The sequence below is a fragment of the Desmodus rotundus genome, chromosome 10, assembly GCF_022682495.2.
Source record: "Desmodus rotundus isolate HL8 chromosome 10, HLdesRot8A.1, whole genome shotgun sequence".
NCBI lineage: Eukaryota > Metazoa > Chordata > Mammalia > Chiroptera > Phyllostomidae > Desmodus > Desmodus rotundus.
The window spans coordinates 10,815,353-10,838,912 of NC_071396.1; the positions used below are offsets into that span (position 1 = coordinate 10,815,353).

Below are 23,560 nucleotides of genomic sequence, written 5' to 3' on the forward strand. Positions count from 1 at the left end.
GGGAAAACCCACCAGAAGCAGGACTGAATAGAGCACGGGGAAAAAGAGCTTAGGGTAGGAGAAGCTAAAAAGAAAGTAGAAGGTTATCTTTAGGCCGTATCAAATTAGAAACCAGTAGAGAATCTGGGAGAACATAATACTGAACTAATAGGTAAAAAAGATTTTTTAACTGGAAAGAAGTAAACTCTCAATTGTTACCTAACAAACACTCTTCTCTCCTCTAAATCTTATGTTTTTTTTTTGTTTTTTTGTTTTTGGCGGGGGAAGCGGGAAAAGAATAAATTCATATGCTGTATGTTGAAGTCCAGATCCCTACACGCCTCTCTGTCCTAATCCTTACGGACATCGTCTGTGCAGAAGAAAACCTGTGTCGCCTGCGATCCTCTTACCTGCTGACGGGGTCAGCTTTTTGGCAAGAGAGGGACACTGAAGGTCTTACACAAAAAGCGGAACATTATCAAAGTGTTTACCAACACAATCCAGTTCCTTGGAGCATCTTGTAAAAACATACTCAGTATTTTAAAAAGGGACTTAAATAATTTACTGTTATAGTACTTAGAACAGTAGAGTTAGTACTCAAGAAAAACATGTTAAATGAAAAATTGTAATTTGCCTTTATTTATGTTTCTATCACTTTAAAAAGCACACTAGCTTCTAATACTGCCTTACGTATCTGTGTTTACATGTTTTAAACTATACACACATACATACATATACATATAAAATATCATTAAAAAAGATCCTCACCCGAGGATATGTTTCTATTGATTTTAGAGAGAGAGGAAGGGGAGAGAGAAACATCGACTGGACTGGTTGCCTCCTGTACTGGGGATCGAACCTGCAACCTAGATGTGTGCCCTGGCTGGTAATGGAACCCACAACCTTCTGATGCACAGGACGCCACCCTCACTGAGTAAGTCGTCCTGCTGGGGCAAACAATTTATATTTTTAAGTGAGACTGCCTAATGTTGTTGGAGTGGAGAATAAATTTATTCAAAAAGAGATAATTCTATAATTTCAGTGTTTCTGAGACCATACAAATTATCAAACTAAATTACTCTCCTCGGCCATTAAAGAAATGCCAAAGACCTAACTATAGTCAAATCTGTTCAAGTTCAGGTAAAACATCAACATTAACTTGGACTTTTGAGATACTACTGACCTCTGAAAACCATCAGTCTATAAAAACACAAGTCAGCATATAAAAGATTTAAGTAGACCTTGATTTGCCAGGCACACCAAGCACACGTCCACACGGTCAGAACCGCACTGCTGACCTCTGACGGTGCGGACACAAGAGGCTCCAGAGAGGGGAAAGCAACAGCTCCCACACTTTAACTCTGCGTCCGAGCGCGCCTGGAGACAGGCCCACCTTTGCAGACTGAGAAAGCGTGAGAGCCTTACCCCTGAATGCGCGTGCGTGGAGAGCGACGCGAACACTTACCTTCACTGCCACTGGCGATGAAGTCTTCGTTATGGCCTCCAAAACATGAATGAATTGTATAAAACCCTTGCGTAACGCCTTGATACTTTCTTACTAAAACTCTGTCTTGCAAGTCCCATAAATGAACTCCCTGTAGGCAAAAGAGAACATAGTTATTTATTCCATCTCAACTCAAAAGAATTTTAAAAAGCAATCTGTGAATATCCCTTTGCCTGAAGGAACATTTTCCATTTATGCGCAACAGCAATGTTCTGACGAATTTCGAGTTGACTCTACACACTCATGGATCAAAACACGTGCAGTAGAATTTAATATTTAGTATAAATATCTTTGTATATATATATAATAAAAATCACAATTCAAATTAGAACTAAGATAAATTTTTCTGAGAATTATATTGTATTAATGAACTTACCTGAGTTGCTACATTTAACAAAGCTAATCGGCCATTCTTTGAAATAGTAAAAGACATAATGGGATGATCTTCTTGTACTCTGTAACCAGAAAATAACTTGTCAAAGCAACATACTGGGAATTAAGACATTCAAATCATGAAGACATGAAACTGTCTAGCTCACATACCACAGTCTTGTCTGTAGTCCCTATTTTACACTGTACTTCAATCAAGTAACAGAATCTGAGTTAACGATGACTAAGTATCACCTGACCACCAATCCAAATGACCAAAAAATCAAACCAAACCCAAAAACATAACAAAAACTCTTCTTCTGAAAGAGCAAGTTCAACTATGCGTTTTAATATAATCAGACAGGGGCTATTCGATGGATACAAAAATAGTTACATGTTCCTATCTGTAAGGTCCTCGAAGTTATATCCCCGAATTCGCTGGTGTGTGTCTGACGCCAGGACAGTCTTCCCGTCGCTCAAGCACCAAAGGCATTGCACTCTCACCCCCTCCCAGGAGTCCAGGAGGTTCCCGTCCAGGTCCTGCAGGAGATAGGCTCGATGAGCTTCTGTACCGAACCACACTCCGAGAGCAAACCAAGAAGCAACATGATGCCTTAGCACTGTCTTTCTGTAATAAGCTTGGTTCTTTCTGAGACTAATCTGATTGTTCCATTAAGTGCTGTTAATCAGGCAAATTTGAATACAGGTCACCACCAAAGCAGAGCGGGAGAGAGCCCCTGTAAATCCTCCCCTAGGCTCCAAGTAAAGGCCTCACTAGTCTTAGAAAACAGTTCAAACACTCCTTTAAAATTCACTATACTGGCATTTGCCCTATAACATCCAGGAAGTGCAGTATGGGAAAAGATTACAGTTATGGAACTTAGAAATTCATTATGTCAATTTTAAAAGCCTCCCCAAATTTGTAACATGCTTTAAAGATCAAAGCTCTCAGGATCATCAGCCTAGCGAGTATTCAAAGTGCTGAGAGGTGTTTCACAGGCTTGGAAACTACCAAGCCCTGTATCCTGAAGGTTCGGATGCCGTATGTGACGGCAGAGTCAGCAGAAATGCACACGCCCGTTTTCCACCCAGGATAACATGGCACTAAATCCCATGAGTTTCACATCCATCTGATGGATTTGTTATCTTGTTTTAGTTTTAAAAATAAATCTACAAGTGACTACGGGAACCCTGTTAGGCAGTGATACGAGACAGAGATCAAGGCAGACAGTAATGGTGCTGTGTTTGCATCACGGCCTACCTCGTCAGACACTTTTCCCCAGTACTGATTTTTATCATTCCAACAATCCCAGACACAGGGCAGGCATTGGTTAAGAGATGCCTCTGCTGAAGGTGGACAAGTTCTCTGGCAGCAGCCACCCCTTTTACTCCTCAAATATTTAAGACAGTCTACTTAGGAAACTCAGCATCTTCCTTTTCAATACAAAAAATTCAAAGGATAGAAACCTCAAAAAAATTAAACTCTAAATCTTCATTCCTATACATCAGAAGCTTGTTTATAAGAATGAACTTAGTAAAACAATTTTCAAATGTTTTACTAAACTGAAAGTCTATACTTGAAATGGTTCAAAAAAGAACAAAAACAAAAACCCACAGTGAAAGTTCTACTAGACAGTGCTTATCTAGAAAAATGGTAAAGGAGGTCTTCGTATGGTATATTTCATAGAAGTCAAGTGAATTCTTTATTTAAACAAAACCAAGCTGGCTTTGAAGCAAGCGGACATTTGAAAGGGGGACTAAATACTCACACATTGGTAGAACTGCCCACGCTGACCTCCAGTTACAAAGCGCTTCCCATCGGGATTCCAAGCCACACTTGTTAAACTGTCTTCATGAGACTGGCTCATTTTTGTCCTTAGCTCTCCCGTCTACGAAGAAATAAAACTGTGAATAAGACCTGCAAGATACCCCTGTAAAGGGAATGTGTAAAGAAAAGAAAAAAAAACCCCTAACTGGTTAGTTTTCTTAATCAGAGAAAACTTAAAACTGGCCTTACAAAAAAATCTTATAGCGCTCAGAAGAGAGATTAAAGACGAAGAACAGTCTAGGAGTTGAGCAATGCCTGGCACAGGTGACCCAGAGAGTAGATATGAGGAGGTAAACTCTCGTCTTAAATCGACTACATTCATGAATTAAAACATGTAAGTTTCCCAGGTAAGATAAAAAGTCTAAAACTATATAGCTATTCCTTCTGAGTTTCCACTACTTCTCAGTCCATAGTTCTTTATACATTTCATTCTAAATATTCCTCAAAAACATGATTAATGGGTAGAAAAAGTATGCTCTTAAACTAGGGCAAGGTTGTACACAGTCCAAATTATGTTAAATTTCATTTTCAAGAGACTCAAAATGTAGTAGGGAAGATTGGAGAGAAATGAAAATTATTTTTCTGATATTTAACTTTTTTTCCATTGACAGTAACAGAAAAGAAAGAAGAATTTCTGTACTATTCAGCACGGCCATTCCAAAGCATTCCCAACTAAGCAAGACTATTGAGTGTTACAATTTTCAAGATAACCTCCTGTTATTTTTCTAAGTTATTCAACTTAGAAGGTAGACACATACCAGTTAATCTAGTCTTGATTCCATTTTGTTCATGGATTAGAAACAGGATCTGAGAGATAATAGCTGCCCTTGGTATAATAAAAAGTACATGGGCATAATCTTCCTGTGGGAAATGGGTAATCAAAAGTAAAAAAAAAAAAAAAGAGTGAAAACAAAGTGTATGATCAGGAAATGGGGCCAAGTAATAAAAACAGAGGGCACAAAAATAGAAAGCCAGACGTCTCCCTTACCCTGAGAAAATACTCAGCAATCTCAACCCTTCCCCCACGCTGTTAACCGCTCTCACCCATCACCGTTTCTGGCTGCTTGACATAAATGGCTACAAGAAACGTCCAGAAGCACAAATACACACGCAACAGCTAAACCCTCATCATTTCCTATTCAGGAATGTTAATACAGCAGGTTCTGAAAGGGTCTTTTCTTCTGTTATGTTCAGGGTAGCGGACATAGAAGGCTATTAATTTGGAGCCTACCTAGAAACATAAAGGGACAACTGCAAAACTGACTAAAAAAGATAACCCTTTTAGAACAAGCCTATGAAGTAACACATAGGAAAACAGTTAAGCTAGAATATAATTTCACTGTCCAGAAACTCAACACTGACTCAATCGAAGAGACTACACAGGTACTATAAATTAAATCTCTATTATAGGATTATGACTACATACCTCCTCCCTATGAGAGAGGAAAAATAGCTTTAATGGAAAAAAATTGTGTCTTTTAGGTCAGACTCCCTTTAAACCTATCTTAATGAGGGAGAGCCATCTATTGTATTCTGTGCTTTGCCACCCCCTTCAAGTCAACCCCAAATGTAGTACTGATTTGATAAAAATGGTATAAAGACACTATGGGAATGACTCGAGATTTTTACCATATTTTGCCGTGTACAATGTGCACTTTTTGCCCAAGTTTTTGAGGGAAAAATAAGAATGAGCATTATACATACAGGTAGTGCTAATTCTGTATCTATACAAGTGTTTTCAACTCTTTTATTTATTTTTATGTCTTAAAAGTGTAACTCTAGAAAACAGTACAATATCCATATACAAAATAATAACCTGGAACATGACAATCAGTTTTGTTTCTGATTTTAATTAATTAATTAAATTAAAATTAAACTGAAAGATTTTTTTTCCTTGAAAGTATGGGGCAAAAAATGGGTGTGCATTATACCCAGGAGAGCACTGTACATGGCAAAATATGGTAATTATAAAATGAATATTAGATAGTAGGAACTATAGTTAATGTTCTGTGATTAAGATAATGGCATTTGGTTATATAGGAGAATGTTATTTTTTTGGAGTTACGTGCTTAAGTATTTTAGGGGTAAAATGTATCTAATTTATCTTGATGTATTTTGAATATGGATATATTGTGTAATGTGTATGCACATATATTTGTGTTCATGTACACACAAAGATTCATACCTGTATACATACATATAATATTTTTGAATTGTTTTGAGAAAGACAGAGAGACAAACATTAATTTGTTCCACTTATTTCTGCATTCACTGGTTGATTCTTGTATGTGACCTGACTGGGGATCGAACCTACAACCTTGGTGTAGTGGGACACACTCTGACCAACCGAGCTAGCTGGCCAGCGCCAAAACAACTGTTGAATCGAGAATGGTGGGGATATGGGTTACTGTTGGACTCTTCTTTCAACTTTTCTTAATATCTGGAAATTTCCTTAATAAAAAGCTATGGATGAAACATAAATGACTGAGCAGTAAAAAAAGTCTGACTGATGTAACAGGATTAGAACTATGTCTTATCACCTTCAGGTACATCCTAGCATTCGTTCTGTTCTCTGTATCATCTTTATTTGAGTCATTTCCATGCAGCTTTACCTTCACTCTCTTGGTAAAAATCAACTTACAGTTCCCCCAAAATCATATCCCATCAACTTATACTTCTACACCCGAATCATAGCCTGGACCACTCCCTTGCCTAGGGGTTAACAAAATGAAAAAAGGTCACCTAACTGGTCAGTTTAGAGAAGAAAGTTTAAAAAACATTTTAAATCATAGCTAGAAGATTTCCAAATCATACTTGTGATAATGGAGTGAACTTAATGCTGAGTTTATCAACAGTGAGTCCCTGGATCAAGTTCAAGTTTTCATGTAGAAACAGTAATAAAGCCCTTAAAAGTAAGAACTGAAAACATCATTTGAATTTATTAAACTAAGTCAAAAATTAAATATAGGTCAGGAGATGGTGCAACTGTCATCAGGATAGAAAATCTGGGTTAATGCTGATGTTCTCACACTTGAAAGGTAAGTTTTGTGTACAATTATGAAACCTGTAAATAAAAAATCTTTTTGGAGGTAGAAAGTACCACAGTAAATAGTACAAATTCTATAGTACACCACTCCTGAAAATACTTATTGATCATACTTAGCATAATATTTAAGTTTATAAAACATCTGGACACTTGGGTTCCATTTGAAGAACTTCCTTTTATAAGATACATTATGGCAATTTTCATTGGATGGCCCTGTTCTATATCATGAAAATGTGCAGGAGGACTCTGCTTTACTTACAGGCTACACCAAAAATGGAACTTGCTTACTTGTACATTCCAAAGCCAGAGCTCAGAGCAGTCATCTGGGCCACAAGCAACGAGATAGTTGTCATCTGGACTCCATGCAATATACGAAACGCCATAAGCATGTCCTTCTAATGTTTTGAGCAGTTTCAGCAGGTGTGTCTCCTAGGAGCAAACACAGACAACTCCGTCAGCTCCCACCCCTAAATGCACTCTTTCCCGGGCACGAGACCGTACATGCTGCAAAGATATACTTTGATAATAGAAGCTGAGGAAGTTTTCACAATTTCACCTGTCTTCCCCCAACAGAAGCTCTGACAGCTTGCCTCCTAAAGACTCACTCGTGCTCCACACCGACTAAGCACCTACTCTCCACCAGGCACTGTGTGCCAGACGGAAACACAGAGATGACACAAACTCTGTCCCTGGGAGGCTCTCAAGGAAACGGAAAACAGGCAGGTGTGGTAAGAGCTACCTCTCACTTCTTTTTTAAAACAGCTTTATTGAGATGTAACTTATATACCTAAAATTCACTCTTTGAAACCCATACTTACCTGAAGTTAGTCACCACTCTCCCCTCCCCCGGTGGCAACCACTTTCTCTACAGAGTCGCCTATTCTGAACATTTGATATAAATGGATCCTACAACATGTGGTCTTTTGTAATTGGCTTCTTTCACTTAGCATAATGCTTGAAATCCCCTCCTTTCAGACCACCCTGTTCCTGTCTCCCCGTGTCATGCACAGCAAGGCTCAAATGAGGTACTACTGTGTCTGCGAAGCCCCTTCGTGCTTCTGTGATACTTTATATACGTTGTATGATACTTATTTCAGTGTGTCTGATTTCCTTTTCTAAACTCTAGATTGCTTTCCGAGTCGTTCCTAACCTGAGGTCTCCAAGGAGTCATCAGGGATAGAAGCAGGGATCCGTGAACTTAAATGAGAGGAAAGACACACATCTTTCCTCTTACAAAGTATGTGCTGAAGTTCAGTGTTTTCTTCCATGTGGAATGCAGGCAATTAACAAGGCAGCATTAGGTCTTATACTGAGTGATATTAGACGATACATTAGGCATATCAGTGTGCTGTGTTAGGCATCACATTAGGTAGCATTAGGTGACTGCTAATAAAAATTTCAAATGTTTTCACATCGTATTACAGTTGTTGCAGAAATCTCAAAATACTACTTATACCCATCACTACTTCAAAATTCTGGTAGTTATACCTGCTGCCAGCATTTGTTATTCAATGTTAATAAAAAAGCCATGTATTATTATTCTGTATCTGTTTGTGGACTATTTTGGTAACTATATTTCAATATAACCGGGTTTCCTTAGTAATTAATATATAACAAACACTTGGGCTTCCTATGTGTTTTGGTTTATAAATTTAGAAACAGTGCCCCGAGGAGGGGACCCTAGGGTCATCAGACGGACAGAGGAGCACACAACACAAACAAAAAGTGCAGACTGGCCGCTTCACGGCAGAGAACAGCTGCTCTCACTCACAGTCTACTGCGGACACACAAAAATGGGTGTGCGCCTTCACAAACTCGATTCTCTTATTTTTAAAATGTATCCTTCTATGGATCTTTTTCTCTATTTTTCAGCAAAGAAGTCCAAAACTTTATCCTGGGCTAATACAATAATTCTAAATTTTAAAATAAGATTATTCACATTATGATTTTAGGTGAGGACTGCTAAACCAAATACATCTGCTTAACCTATCTGGAGCTGTGCACTTCTTCGATTAATTGATAAATGTCCAACTGGCTAAAAGAAATAGAAATACTTAACTCTACACATTCGTAGGTCACCTGGATATAAACAAAGACAAATCTGATTTTAGAGAGAACTCAGAATTTTAAATCCAGGATACAGTACTTTTCATGTGTATCACTGCGGACAAGAAGGCAGGGGTGTTTAATAGAGGTTCCACAAATTACACAAAACAAGGAAGGGTTTCAGGAGGCAAAATGGTGATGAATTTTCTAACCTGGGACAGAGGGACATTGTATTAGTCTGTAAATTGACAAAGATAAAAATTAGCAGAGACATTAAGAGCAGTAGGTCCAGGATAAAAATGTTCCTGGATTTGAGTCTAGCTCTTCCATTTACTAGCTGTGAGAGCCTGGGCATTTAACTTCTGTATCAGTTTCTCACTTAAAGAATGGAAATGTTGGCATCTCAGGGAATTACTCAGAGGAGTAAATTAAATAATGCACACACAGAGTCAGTACAATCGCTAGCACATAACACTCAACAATTTTGATAATTTCTATTCCATGAGCTGGACAACATAGAAAGACATGACGGAGATGACATAAATGCTTTTGGAAAATACAATTTTATGTGCATACTTTAAAGATGTGTGTACTCAACTAGACTACAAACGGTCTCTCTGCCATCTCAGCACTATGCTGGGGTACATACCGGATCCACTTGCCAAACGATAACGGTCGTATCTTTCGATCCTGTTGCTAGTTTAGTGCCGTCGTTAGAGAATTTACAGAACCACACTTCGTTACAGTGCTCCGTGAGTATCTGCTGGGTATAACATGGGAACTGCCTCCTAAACAAAGAAGTCCACAAACAATTATTCTTTCAGAAGAGGTTCGAGTAACCGTAACGACAAAGATGACACAACTGATAAAACTTCCTTGGAGATCAACATCTTTACAAGTAAGAAATGAATGCATTTGTAAATCTAAACCATCAAGTTTACACTAGTATGTCAAAAAAAACCCCCATATAACGTTAGTCAAGGCGATTTTAGGGGAAATCAGTCATCTAACATCTACTTCAATTTATTCTTTTTTAAAGAGATAGGAAGTATGTTATCACAGATTCTCTCATCTAATTAAGTCAACTTACATAAATAAAAATTAATAATCGGGGCTTGTGTAAGTTGGCTGGCACTGGGTTGTTTTTGGAAGCATACATTGTTATTCCCAGAAAAGCAACTTGGTTTCACGAAGAGAAGAGACACTGAAGCCAGACGAGGCTGGCCCACAGCTTTCATGTCTTGGCAAGTCACTTAACTCCTCTGAGCCTTAGAATAGTGACAGAATTCCTTACACAAGGATGAAATAAAAGCACGAGAGAATGAATGCAAAGCATTCAGATCGAGTCTGATACTTACCTAGTACTTTATAAGTGGTAGTTACATATAAAAGGCAAAGAATTCTACTATTAACATTACCAAGAGGAAAAAGTTATAAGAATGATTATTCTCATTAATACTCACTTTAAAAAACCATTCTATCCTTTTCCGATTTCTACATCAGCACCACTTACAGGAGCTTTCTGTGACAGTGAAGAGGTTATATAGCTCTGCTGTTCCATCTGATACCCCTAGCCACGCATGGTTATTGAGCATCTGAAGTGTGGCTAGTACACTTCAGGAACTTGATTTCTACATTTAATTTTCCTTCGAATGACTTGACATTTAAGTTTCAATGGTCATATGCCATCAGCGGCTACCATTTGGACAGTGCCGCACTCTACTGTACACTCCCTGTGTTGTAACCGAAGTTCTTGGTCTTCCCTATTCCTCCCCAACCGATCTGTAATTGAAAAATACTTGTTGTCAATTCACTAGCCTTATTGGCAGTGTATGTTCAAAAATAAATTAACCTTATCTGGTGCCCGTGGTAATCTACATCAGCAGCTGGCTCTTTGGAGGCTGGTTTAAACTTGCAGATCGTCTACTTATGAACTACTTTAATATTAAACTGCTGTTCTGTATCTGAACTGAAACACAGTCAATACCACTGACATTTATAAAGCACATACTGCATGCCGAGCACTGTGCTGCACGCTTTATATATAGTATTGCTGATTCTCAGAACCACCTTGCAAGGGACGCAACACCCGCACCTTCACCAAGCGCAAAGGCGGAGAATAACTGACCAGGTACTGCGCACTGATGAATGACTGAACTAGGCTTTCAACCAGCGGCTGACTCCAAGGCCTGTTTTCTTTCCAAGTATCACTACTAAGTCGTATTTGAGACCTGGCTGGATAAAATTCCAATCAAGTAAATACTTTCAATATTAAAAATGATGTCTTCCCCCTTCCTATGAGTATTAATCAACAGTGATTTCATTTATTCAGTGAGAAACCCTTCATATCGAGGCATAAAATATATACACATTCAAGTAGCTCAAGCTGACCATGAATGAACAGGGACATCTAAAACCAGAGTGGCAAAATGTCCTTAAAAAGAGGAGATTCATAATAATCAAAGTTACAGGGCACAAATCATCCAGTCTAGTGACAGTTGTATCTGAATGTCACTGAAATGGGAAACTGTCATTACTTTGTTACTTAAATCATCTTTTAAAAAGACTAACAGCTCCCTGTTTCTTAAAAGCCTAATTTTGAATGTATACAAGTGACAGTTTCCCTTTGTTTTCAAATAAATTTAAAATTAAGACAATGTTAAAAATATCAGTACCTTCCCAGATAAAACTGAATAAAATGTAGCATCTTAATCAAACTGAACCTTAATGTTTTAAGTTTCTATAAATATTTTACAATCCTTTACTTAAAATTAATATTTATAAAGCAGTCTGTGGAGACATCCCTTCATTGGTTACTTGTGGGGAAAAATTCACAAAGTCATGAAACAAATTTCCTTTTCATTATTGGTGAAATTTAACCAAAAACATGCCTACATTAACTGTGAAAAAATATATAATACACAATCTAATAAAAACTTTTCAGTGCTGATCAGGACTTTTTTAAAAGTTACAGTTTACTTAATCATAATTGATTTTCTATTGTCCAGGGGGAAGAGTTGGTATCTAATTTCAATGCTAAGATTTAACTTCTGAAGATACAGTTTTCTAGTTCGAATGCTAAAATCTAGTTTTTAAAAAGCAGCATAGCCTTTAAATATAGATAATAAATGTAACTCTTCTGAAGACTTCTAGACAAGGGTGGATGGAATACTCAGAATTAAATCAAATTCAGGCTCTATTTTCCCAGTTCAGCAAGAAAGGGCACAACTCACCATACAGACTGTATATACTGACTCAATGCCTGACACATCTTCTCTCTTAATGTCTTTAAAATCTTCCCCAACAGTGAGAAGTCAAGGCTAACTCCTGCTTTTCTGGCCTGAAGAAACTGGGGAGATGGTAGCCTTCACCGAAAGAGGGAATTCAAGAGGAAAAGCAGGCTTTGCAGGGACAGCCAAGGAGAGCGAGCTTCTATTTCTGACATTGCATTTACAGTACCTGAGCAACACCCACACTGTTGAATTAAAGGTCTAACAAGGCTTAGGAGGCGAAATCCGTATCTCTAGCCCAGATTAAGAGTCATTAGAACCATGGAAGTATAACCCAAAGGACAGGAGCAGGATGAGAAAAGAAATCTAACTCTGAAACACTTACTAAAGGGATGGGTAAAGAGGAGGAGCCTAAAAAGTAGCCAGGAGTAAAGCCAAGACATGTTTAATAAGTCAATGGAAAAGTTTCTTCAAGGCCAAGCAGTCAAATGGTATAGGAAGGTCAAGAAACAGTGGAAAGCAGCCGCTGGGCTGAGTAGGGCGCTGTCCTCGCCAACACCAGCAGCAGTTCCGGGGCCATGCTGGCTGCACAAGCCCACTGCCATAGAAACCTGAAGGGTCCACAGGAACCTGAAGGGTGTGGAGGCGGGGACACTGAATGTATAGTACAGCAGGCAACTATTTTAACAAGGTGGCTTTAAAGCAGAGGCGGGGCGAGAGCGGTAACTAGGGGGAGCAGACTCCAAGTTTTGTTTTGTTTTAAAAATATTACATGGAAGACCTTTCGATCGATGGTCATCTGAAGAGCAGAACTCTCTCATTCCCGTGCAAAACTCCTTAGTGCTTTCTACACGGGTCATACGGAGACTGGTCCCTGATCTGAGGCTTGAAAAAGTTAAACCAAGTGTTTTCCATCATTTGCTTTCAAAGGTACCGGGTACAGAAGTTACAGCTTAGGAAAATGTAGGTCACATTCTCACAGATTTCAGCTTCCCAACAGGAAGGCGAGCCCTTAACCTACGGACACCTTTGAACCATCAAGTCTGCCAGAAATACCTTTGAGCATATTCCACCAACAATAAATTCAAGAACCAAAAAAAGATTTGGGTTCACAACTGCCTTAATTTTCACATTGGTCTCAAATTCCCTAAAGCAGCTATGAAATATGAAACCATATCGCCTTTTAATGTATTATCTCCTCCTACCTCTATTCAATTTAAATGAAAAGACTTAGCAAGTCAAAGACCAATGTTAAAGAGTAAAAGGAATAATGGAAAAGGAACTCTAATCACTTTCTTTTAGAACATTTCAGAGAGACACCAATAATCACCCAGTACTTAAAGATAAACAACATTTGAAATTTAAGGCCAACAGCTCAAGTAATAATTATTTTTTATTGCAACTAGGGAGAATGAAGTTAGAACTCAACTACTTGTGAAAGTAGTGTATGTACACCTAAACAATCATTTTCACTCGCAGCGTAATTTTGATGGTCATTCTGAAGTCCCCCATCTTCCCAAAGCCCTCACTCTGAGGCACGCTGTCCCTCCTGGGCATGCCCCTTTCAGTGGCCCTGGGATGGTGCCTGGCAACAGAACCCGCCAGAGTGCACGCAGCTGTCCCCGTTCGGTCCCCTAGCCCCAGCCAGTTTTTCTACTGGGGTTCGGAAGATGGCCCGGTCTGCTCCCCCCACATCTAAAAGTAAAGCTCTCCCACCATTCTGGAGATTATTAAAACAGCAGGGGCATTTCTACTCAAAATACCCCTGACATCAAAAGTGAAGCCTGAATTCTTACAAGTTAAACTATGCACACTGGCAGGAATAAAAACAAAACCCAGACTGGAAAGCTAATGCCTGTTATTCTAACCATTTTAGTTTAGAAGCCATCTTCTGCTAAAAAGCACAACTGTCATTAAGAAAAAGTATTTTCATGATCTCTACGGGCAGGGACTAACTCGGGCCACAGTTGAAAGAGCCATCAGGTGCAGAGAAGAGTCACTAAGTGATTCCTGGCACCCAAGTACAGCACACACTGAGGTCCCTGGCACTCCCACACAAGGTCCCTCACGAGTCCTAATAAAAAGGGCCAGAAAATGACCAACCAAACCCATAGAGAAAAAAAGAAAAATTCGTTTTCCAGCTTCAGTTCCCAAGGGTGGTCTACCATACATAAACACATACAGATTTCTCTTCCCACTGAACTTCAGCAGTTCTAGCTTTACTTAGGAACAAAGGCTAAATCAGACAGGAACTGTTTTACAGCTACAGGATAAAACGAAAAAAAGAAAACACTTGAATAAAGTTCAAGCGGAGCCTGTGCAATGTCCACTTCCCTCTTACCTACTGCAGACATGATCTATGAGCAGAGACACGGAGTCTAGGCTGTTATCGAGTTTGGTGTTGTGGTATAGGCACCGGTCCCGCTGGAGCTCCACCGCCTGCCGCAGGAGAGTCTGTAAACGCCGTGGGGGAAGCATCACCGATGGTGGTAAATAGGCTGCAGTGGAAAGACATTTTTAAAGAGAGAAATAAAAATTAGATTAAAAACAGAACAGGATAAACTTCTACTTAAGACATCTGCTTCTCTCCTGCCGCATGCGCCCCCACCCTCGTAACAGCGCCCCTTAAGCAGAGCAGTTCTGGCCAGTGTAGCACGTGAGCTTTGTGAGCACCTGTTCACCTGCAGCATCAGACGTGCTGCCACTGGGATGGGAGACTCTTGGACAGGAGGGCTTTAATTTGTATGTGGATTAAAAAAAAAAAAAACAAAATCAAAAAATAAAAAGGCGGTGACTATGACAAAAAGTTTAAAGATGACTGTGTAAGAGAGGGACACTACACATCACTAAAAGTATAAAAAAATCTCAAGTTTACAAAGAACAAGTCAAAATGCTGGAACAAGTCAAATGCTAGGCCCCACCAAACTGCTTCTACTGCCTAATGAAAATTCAGGAAATGACTGGTGTTTTGATACTGATACCAATCTATTCCGATCCTTTAATGCCTTATACCTCTCCAAGCTCACGGTTGTTCGATTCTCAGGATCTCCGTTCCCAGTTCAACATGAAAACAACGAACTATTTAAAACACACACTGCTTAAAGCTGTGGTTTACATACTTGCTCAGATCTCTAACCGCAGCTCTTCTCCCCCCAACAAAATCTCAGGGGAGCTGCTCTCTTTCCTAAAAGAGACGAGCACCCTCTCCCTAACTGTGCAGGCAAGCTCCTCAGACTCCAGGGCGGAGTGTGAAAACCTCTGGTTTAAAGGGTCTCGCAATGGACTTCTCTGCAACCTCTCCCTAAATAACCACTCAATACGAAGTCTGTCTGACACAAGTCTTCCCAAATGATTCCTAATATCCATTTCTAGTCTAATAGCAAACACAGACCACCAAAAATAAGACCCTTACTCTGAAGTTTGTCCAAGAGTTTGGATCGGGAAGCTGTCCCTTTGCCTTCCCACTCTGCTTTTGCACGCAGGTCTTCTGCATGGCTACACATCAGGTACCTAAAACACGAGAAAGAGCCAGAGGTCAAGCCTTTTTCTCTGGATTAAACATAACTGAAAGATACTGATGACCCTCGGGCTATCTCAGTTCCTACTAAGAAACATTTATCAGGAAGAAACTTCTAGAGGGGAACCCAATTCATTAATACAACCTAGCACCTGGCTATAATTACACAAAGGAATGTAACAGAAATAGCTAAATATGCTATTTTAGTATATACTATCTATTTACATATTCTTACATTTCTTATTTTTGTTATCTACACATAGCTCTTATTGTGTGCCAGGCTCTGTTCCAAGCACTCAACATCTATTATTACTCTATTTAATGCTCCCAGCAATTCTGTATGATTACACGCTACTATTCTTGTTTTATATATGAGGAAACAAAGGCACAGAAAGGTTAAGTCACTGGCTTAGGGTTAAGAGGCCAAGCAGGCATATGAACACAGGTGTTATAGCTGCAGAACTTGCTCTTAACCAATATGCTAACTTAAACACTTCTCAAGAATGAGACAAAACTCACGAAAACCTTAAAAGATATACTAATTAAAGAAAACAACATACCTTTAAGAGTTTATCATAAACGTCACTCAAGAAATGGCATGAATGGACAACCATCCTTGTGACATCCTGTGAGAGGTACTGAGCTCCCAAAGCAGAAAATGTGGGCACTGTCTTATCACTATGTTCTGAAGGAGGCATAAACGCTAAAGTTCGTGGATTCGGGAGAATCCACGAGGGCCCCCTGCTGGAAGGGTGACCCTGACCTGGTTCTGGCTCTTCTCAGAAGAACGGGCTTTAAAAGTAAAAGAAGTGAAGGCATTATTCAAACATGGAGATTAGACCTAGCAAGTAACTCTCCTGCTATTTGCCTGGTACTCTGTTCAAAGACAAATCTGCTCTTCTCACTTGGAAGAGGGGTATGAAACAGGGTAGTAAGGATCAATTAGAAGGGAGTACGTGAAGCGCTTGGTCCGCTAACTGGTACCCACGTACAGCTCAGATTAGGATGAGCACCAGCAACCTCTCAGTTAACCCGAGTATCACCTCCTCCTAACAGCCTTCCACCCAACGGCAAAACTACTTGCTTTCTTGATATTCAGTACACAGTGTCTTAGCCAATGAGAACTTAAAAAAAAATAGTATCACTAGTTAGACTTAAGGGACTCTACTACAAGCTGAATATTATAAAAATTTGGTTTCGAAAATAACTTTTTGGGAGTAAAATTTATTACCAATAATTTTATGAAACAACAGTTTACTTTTTTAAATTTTGCACAAGTGGCCTCTGTGCCCTTCTGAAAATACTGCACCTTAAGGCTTCAAATGAATGTGTTTATGGGAAGTCACGTGTTATAACTGACAACACTGGACAGGGTTCTGATGCCAATTCCACAGCTTGTCATCTCTGGGCCATTTCCGTACGTGAAACACTCAAGGGATAAACTTGAGTAAGCTCATTTCAGAATAAAAACTGTGTGACTAAATTGTATGTACTATTGCCAGTCCAGAAAAAAAAAATCCACCATGTGAATGTCATTTAGGTCAAGGGCATCAAACTCATTTTCACCGGGGGCCACATCAGTCTCGCAGTTGCCTTCAAAGGGCCGAGTGTAATTTTAGGACTGTATAAATGTAACTACTCCTTAACAGTTAAGCGGGAGCTCAGTGCTGCTGCTGGGTAGAAACAAGGTGCCTGGCTGGATAAAACAAGGTGGGGGGCAGATTCGGCCCTCAGGCCTTGTGTTTGCCACCTGTCATTTAGGTGATACAGAAATCAGACACCTTATGAAAAAGATAATCAGAATAAAGTAATCTGTCAGCTACAAAATGAGAATTTCCAGCAGAATTTACTATTTCGGGATGTAGCAGTAAGTAAAGCCCAATGATTTTGGAATCAGTCAAACCAGCCTTTGTATCCTGGCTGATTTATTAGCTTGGGCTGGTACTTCACTCCTCCGAGACTCAGTTTCCTCATCTGCAAAGACCCTAAAATGAACCCTATACCTCTCTGGGCCTTTCTTTCTATGTTTAAAAACCCATTATTTGTCAGATTATTCTAGATGCTGGGGCCATATCATATAGTGGAAAATGCTATAAAGGGAAGAAATAAAACCACAAAACAGAGTGATATGACAGAAAGTGCCTGGTGGGTGGTCCTAGGAGAGGGCATTTGGGCTAGGACCTGAGCTAGCTATGCAGAGGTTGGGGGAAGAACAGTTAAGATAAAGGGAACAGGCAGCATAAGCGCCTTCACATCAGTGTTGCTACAGTGGTGAATAAGGTAAGGATGGCAGGGAAGGATCAGGGACCTTGTGGGCTTGAGGAGAGATCTGGCACTTTGAGTGAGCGGGAAAGCCAGCAGAAGTTTTAAGGAAGGGAGAGAAATTAGTTAACACATGGTTTTGCTTATGCACTTCTGTGGCTGCTCTGTGAAATACGTGTTAAGGGAGGGAGAGGTGTTTATGGCTTAACTAGGGTAGCAATTGTGAAGATGGACAGAAACGAACAAATCTGGGATGCTTTGGATTTAGGCTAATATATGTCAAAGATAAAAGATTTTTGAAAATGCAAAGATGAGGCTTAAGTTCTTTGTTGGAACCAGTGGGTAGAAAGTCTTACCATTCACGGAGGTGAGTGAGGAACGTGTCTGGGAGGGTGAAGTGGGTGGAGGGACAACTGGAATCAAGAATTCTGTTTTGAGCGTATCGGTCAAACGAGGACCGCCAGGCAGGCTCTCAGATATGTACATTGGGAGTTCAGGTGGGAGGGGGAATTTGAGAGCCACTGGCAGATACGTGGCCTGTGGAAGCAGGGCACAGAATGAGGTTACCTGGGAAGAGTAGAGACAGAATAGAAAGGAGGTCCAGAACCAAGCCTTTGGACACTCTTAACTTTCAAAGGACTGACATGAAAATAAAATGAGATTGTGTGTATGAGTTACTTAGCAATGACCTGGTACAGGTACGTATACATTAAAAAAATACAGGCATCAATATTAGAAACTTCATTGCTTATTAGTTTTATAGAAGATTCTGCCATAGGTTTTTTATGGAAGATTAGGAAATGGCCATTCTGGCCATTCACTGGCAATACATACTTCTTCTTCCTTTTACCCACTTACATCTCTCTCTATTCCAACAGGGAAAGTTTCCCAGGATGACAAAAAATAGTACTCCTATAAGTGAATCTACGCAAAGATTATCTCAGCTTTTACCAATATTCAGATCTCAGAAAAATGTTGAACAGACGGAACTCTGAATGGTAACCCTGATAAAAGAGCCCCGTCATCAACCTGGAGTCGAAGAACTAAGCTTCCTTACCCACTAAGAACGTGAATGCGCTCTGTATTGTATTTCAGTGGCGTCAATTCACAGCGTAGAACCTGAAGTGCCTCCAGGACCTTGCCATCCTCCAGGTATTCCAGGTACTTCTGCTGCAGCAGCAAAAACTTCATCCTCTGACATGACAGAAAGCAGCAGTCAGGGGAAAAAAGTTGATGGAAGGTTCAGAAAATGTTTGTGCCTAAACAGAACAGTAGAAACCATTCTACTACGCCCTTTGACAATAACTTTTATAAAGCTTTAATATGACTCAAATATTTTAATAGAGTCACAGTATATTAAATGTGACTTTGCTCAATTCCATGTCTTAATAAAACGACTTTTGATCAAATAACCTCAAGTCAGATACAATCATTAATGACATCAAAACAGGAAAAAATGAATTCTGCCCTCAAAACATTTTCTCTCTATAAAGATTTAGAACCATTCAAAGTATTTTATATTTACTTTTTAAAAAAGCCTTTCTTAAAAAAGATTTTATTTATTACTTTCAGAGAGAGGGGAAGGGTAAGGGAATGGGAAATATCAATTCGTGAAAGATACATTGATTGGTTGCCTCTCACATGCCCCTAACTGGGGACCTGGCCTGCAACCCAGGCATGTGCCCTGACTGGGAATTGAACCGGTGACCTTTCAGCTGGCAGACCTGTGCTCAATCCACTGAGCCACACCACACCAGCCAGGGTGAAAAAGTCTGACTTTTATTAGGGGAATGGAGAAATTTTATGCAACAGGTTTTGAAAAGACTGCAGCAAATTCAGTGAATGGAAACATTATTTAAATTCCGCACTGTGAAAGAATGACTCAGTAGACCAAAAAGCAGAACTAGAGCCACGGGGCATAAACTGCAAAGTGTCAGATTTTGGCTTATCAAAACTGAGAAGAACTGCCCAGCAAATGGACTTAAAAGGCTGGTGTGCACAGTTCGGCTTTTCTAAGGGGACGAGCATAAGCTTGATGGATTGACTCTGTCTAGGAGGCAATAAAGGACCGACTCTTTAAAGGTCTTTCAAAAGTATCAACATTTGTAATTGTGGACTGGTAACATTCTGATCATTGATGCGTTTAAGTATGAAGCACAATTATCAGCTCTTTTGCCTCCAAAGGATAAGCCATTTCCACTTATGAAGTACTTTCAAATTTAGTTTTTTTTCTGAAATGTGTTTGGCTTTAATACTTTCCAATGTTCCTTTTCTGTATTACTTTACTTTTAACTTGAAAGTGACTGTTACAATCTCAGCAGCTTTTTGTTAGAGAAGAGAGATGTCTATGACTATCAGGTTTGGAATTTCTTTCAAGCCTTAAATCTAATTAAGGACACTGCTGGGAGGGACTTTCCATCAAGCCCGCTACTTGTGGTGCTTACGCACGCCATGCCATCGGAGGTAGGCAGAAAGGTTAGTAGATAGGAAATATTAGTTTTATTTAGAGACTCCAAGGAAGAGAGTGGCAAAAATATCAAATCCACTGACTTATAAAAACAAACCCTCTCATGTAAACTAGGCGTAATTTAAACTCATCTTTTATATGATACACTGTTTATGTTTGGTAATAATGTAATCTTACATCTATAGCTAAAGAACAGAAAAAAATTGCAAACTATAAGATAAGCTCCTATAACTAGAAAAATTACACTTACCAAATTTTACACATAAAGTCTGACAGACTAAATGAGTGTTTCAAAAAATCAATTAGTTCCCCAGATGCCCTAAAAAGTGTTGCTGTAGTCAACCTTAAGTTTACTTTTATATATAAAATTAAAAAATACTTTGAAGTCCATCAGGTGACAAAAAACGAAGACTAAAACAAAACAATCTAAAAATCAAAGGGTTTTATATTTGAAGTTAATTCTGGATATTCTATTTTATCTTTAAAAAAACCTTCAATCTTTAGAAATGAAGAGTTCACATATTTCCATTTATCAATATACTGTTTGAAGTTTCATATCACAGTGTTTTTGATTCAAACTTGAAAATCCTATTTAGCTGCAGAATTTTGTTTCATTTTAATGCCACATGAAGCTGGCATTTCATTCCATTTCTTCACTAAATTTTCTTGGCAGTTGGGAATTTGGGGGATTTTTTAAAAATTCAGGGCAATTTATTTATTTGTTTGTTTATTGATTGATTGATTGGGTATCAGGCACTAAGTCCTATGCACACCCCTCCCCTTTCCAATGTGTGCAGGGACAGTGCCCTAAGTGTTACTGCCCCCTTATTTTCCCACCAAGATCCTGCCAGAACATGTTATTCTCTTTCTGTGGGGCAGAGGCAGGGCAGGAGAGAAGAGGAAGGCAGGGTAAAACTCTGAAAGAAGCCAATATAAACACGTTTTTCTGTACACAGGGAATGCTATAAAAGCAGTGCAAGAACATTTTTCTCTGAGTCATTTTATCCAGATTAAGACAAAGAATACCATCAGGTATCAACTCCTGGTGGTGCACATGGCAACGATCATGCATGCCAAGCAGAGAGATTTGGTTGAGAGAGAAAACGTTTATTCTCTTTAAAATCAGTTAAATTCAAGTATTTGACACACAGGCTAAGAATGGAGAGTAAAACTGTACTTTACTTTCCAAAATTTAAGGCACAAAAATGCAAATACAGTTTCAAGAAAATAAACACCTTTTAAAAATTATGTTAATTACTTACTAAAAAGTCTTTTAAAATAAGGCAAAATTGAAGTTTGCTAAGGTGAGGCCAAGGCTTAACTGATAGTTTTTTAAAAGATCATGAGCTTCTTCAGTGAAGAAGAAGAAGAAAAAAAAGGAAAGAAACCCTCTATCTTTCCCCAACTCCTAATTTTTTAGCTTCTTTCTGGGTTCTTATAATTCTGCAGCATCTCTGGGCCCAGCAGTGTTTCTTGCTTTTCCTATCTAAGAGAAACTGAAAACTGAAAGGTGACCAGGACGGCCAGAAAGACAGCTTCACACGGCAAATCTGGCCGCTGCTCCCCCACGCTACCCAGTATTTGCACTGTTTTGTCCTTGCCTCCCATGGAATCACACTGAACTCAGTGTAAGAAACTCGGAAGTTATGATACACAGGAAGTCTGTTTATCGAGGAGAGCCTCCTAGCCAACGTAGTAGTGGTTCTGACTAACGCTGGAATAAGGTTAGAAGCAAGTTGTATCAACTAAATGACTCAGAGGAAAGGGGAAATTATATTTAAACTACGGCTCTCAAAACTCCTCCCTATTTGACTTCAAAAATATATTAGTTCTTTGTGTGTACTAATATTTGAATGCTTTTAAGTATACTTCTATTATATTAAAAAATAAAGAATCCAATATTTTTAGACATACAATGGTTTTCTATGTTATTGGCCTCAAATACCCACCCCAATTCCTCAGACATGGCTACGTGTATTTGAACCCAAACTAAAGAATGTTGATTCATGAGCCTAGCTTCCAGAAAATCCAGAGCAAATTCTGCTATTTCCAGTATCAGTTAACTGGAAACCATTTAAAAATACGGGGGTGGAGGGGTGGGGAGGAAGAGGTGCAGAGGGAAGAATGGAGAGTGGATTAGGTCAATAAAAACATTCAGGTTTAAAAATAAAATACAATTTTAGTCTAGACTAAGTCATCAAGTATGTCTGGGTATACAGTCAAAATAATTACGTTAAAAAAAAACCCCCAAAGAGCTGTCTTCCAAGGTATCACTACAGGTTGATGCTTACATTAGATTATCTTTTGGAGATGGAGGCAGGGAGAGGAGTAAATCTGAACATGATTAGAAAGGTGAAAAAAATGCTGAACTGAATCTTTAAAAGCAATTGATCCACCAATGCTTAAAGTGAGATAAAACGGGAACCCCTTTCTTTGTATAAATACCTAAACAGTTTGATGGCGTGAGGCTCAGCCAGAGATTTAATCTTCATCTTTTATTAGATCCTAGAATGTTCTACAGACTGAAAAGGCTGTAAAAAGAAAGGATTCCTCCTTATTATCTACAACTCCCTTCTTCAGTTTACATGCTGCTTCTAATGAAGGTTTCTAGTGAGATACCATCACAATCTAAACCCAATACAGAAGTCTCCAATTACTATAAAACCATAAAAAAACAGGAAGCCTATGCCAATTTTTTACCACTAAATTATAGACATAATTTGGGTGAAGCTTAAAAAAAGGAAAATAGCCCTCCAAGAAATCGCACCTCACTTAAAACAGCCGGGGGGGCCAGGCCTGCCCCCTCAGCGCACAGGCAGCGCCCACTCGGCCAATTCTCACTGGGCCACGGAGCTGCCTTTATTTTATTTGAGGGTCACCTTTCAATCTGTCAGAGCTAACGATTAATGAGGAACTGGCCAGTTACAATGTACTAGGTATTTTTCTCTTTAAAACTCCAAACGCGCTAATTGGGAAAAATGGAGCCACTGGAAAATTTGTAATCCTTTTGAATATAGATGTTTATTTTAACTTCTGTGTTTTCATTTTTTAAATTTACCATGGAATTGATTATCCCATGAGTTAATGAATTATCAGTCCTCTGATTCAGTAAGTTAAAAATTTTAGCATTTTAAATATTGACTAAAAGAAAACAGATAATACAAAGATCATCAATTTAAATGAACCCGTATCTGTTCATTGTTTGTTTGCACCTTTAGTTCACTTGAAGGTCATTCTCTAGGATATTATCATATAAAATTACATTAACAATTTGAAAACTCTTGTGTAATTAAGATTTTTTAAAACCCCCAA

General features: G+C 39.0%; 1 protein-coding gene and 1 long non-coding RNA gene across 5 annotated transcripts in view; one reads left to right on the forward strand and one right to left on the reverse strand.

The window, feature by feature from the left end:
* Positions 1-23,560, reverse strand: part of WDR26 (WD repeat domain 26) — a 37,412-nt gene that overhangs the window by 9,642 nt on the left and 4,210 nt on the right. For all 4 annotated transcript variants that reach the window (XM_053912529.2, XM_053912528.2, XM_053912531.2 and 1 more), the window contains exons 4-12: positions 18,839-18,975; positions 15,415-15,512; positions 14,344-14,500; positions 9,422-9,560; positions 7,015-7,155; positions 3,622-3,741; positions 2,247-2,392; positions 1,860-1,938; positions 1,445-1,574 (exon numbers count right to left, since the gene is read on the reverse strand). In XM_053912529.2, the coding sequence (XP_053768504.1) occupies positions 1,445-1,574; positions 1,860-1,938; positions 2,247-2,392; positions 3,622-3,741; positions 7,015-7,155; positions 9,422-9,560; positions 14,344-14,500; positions 15,415-15,512; positions 18,839-18,975 (1,147 nt within the window). The remainder of the gene's footprint in view (positions 1-1,444; positions 1,575-1,859; positions 1,939-2,246; positions 2,393-3,621; positions 3,742-7,014; positions 7,156-9,421; positions 9,561-14,343; positions 14,501-15,414; positions 15,513-18,838; positions 18,976-23,560) is intronic.
* On the forward strand, positions 260-8,270 carry LOC112318890 (uncharacterized). Its single transcript, XR_002976264.4, has 2 exons — positions 260-913; positions 7,300-8,270. It is a non-coding gene; the product is annotated as an uncharacterized lncRNA (long non-coding RNA).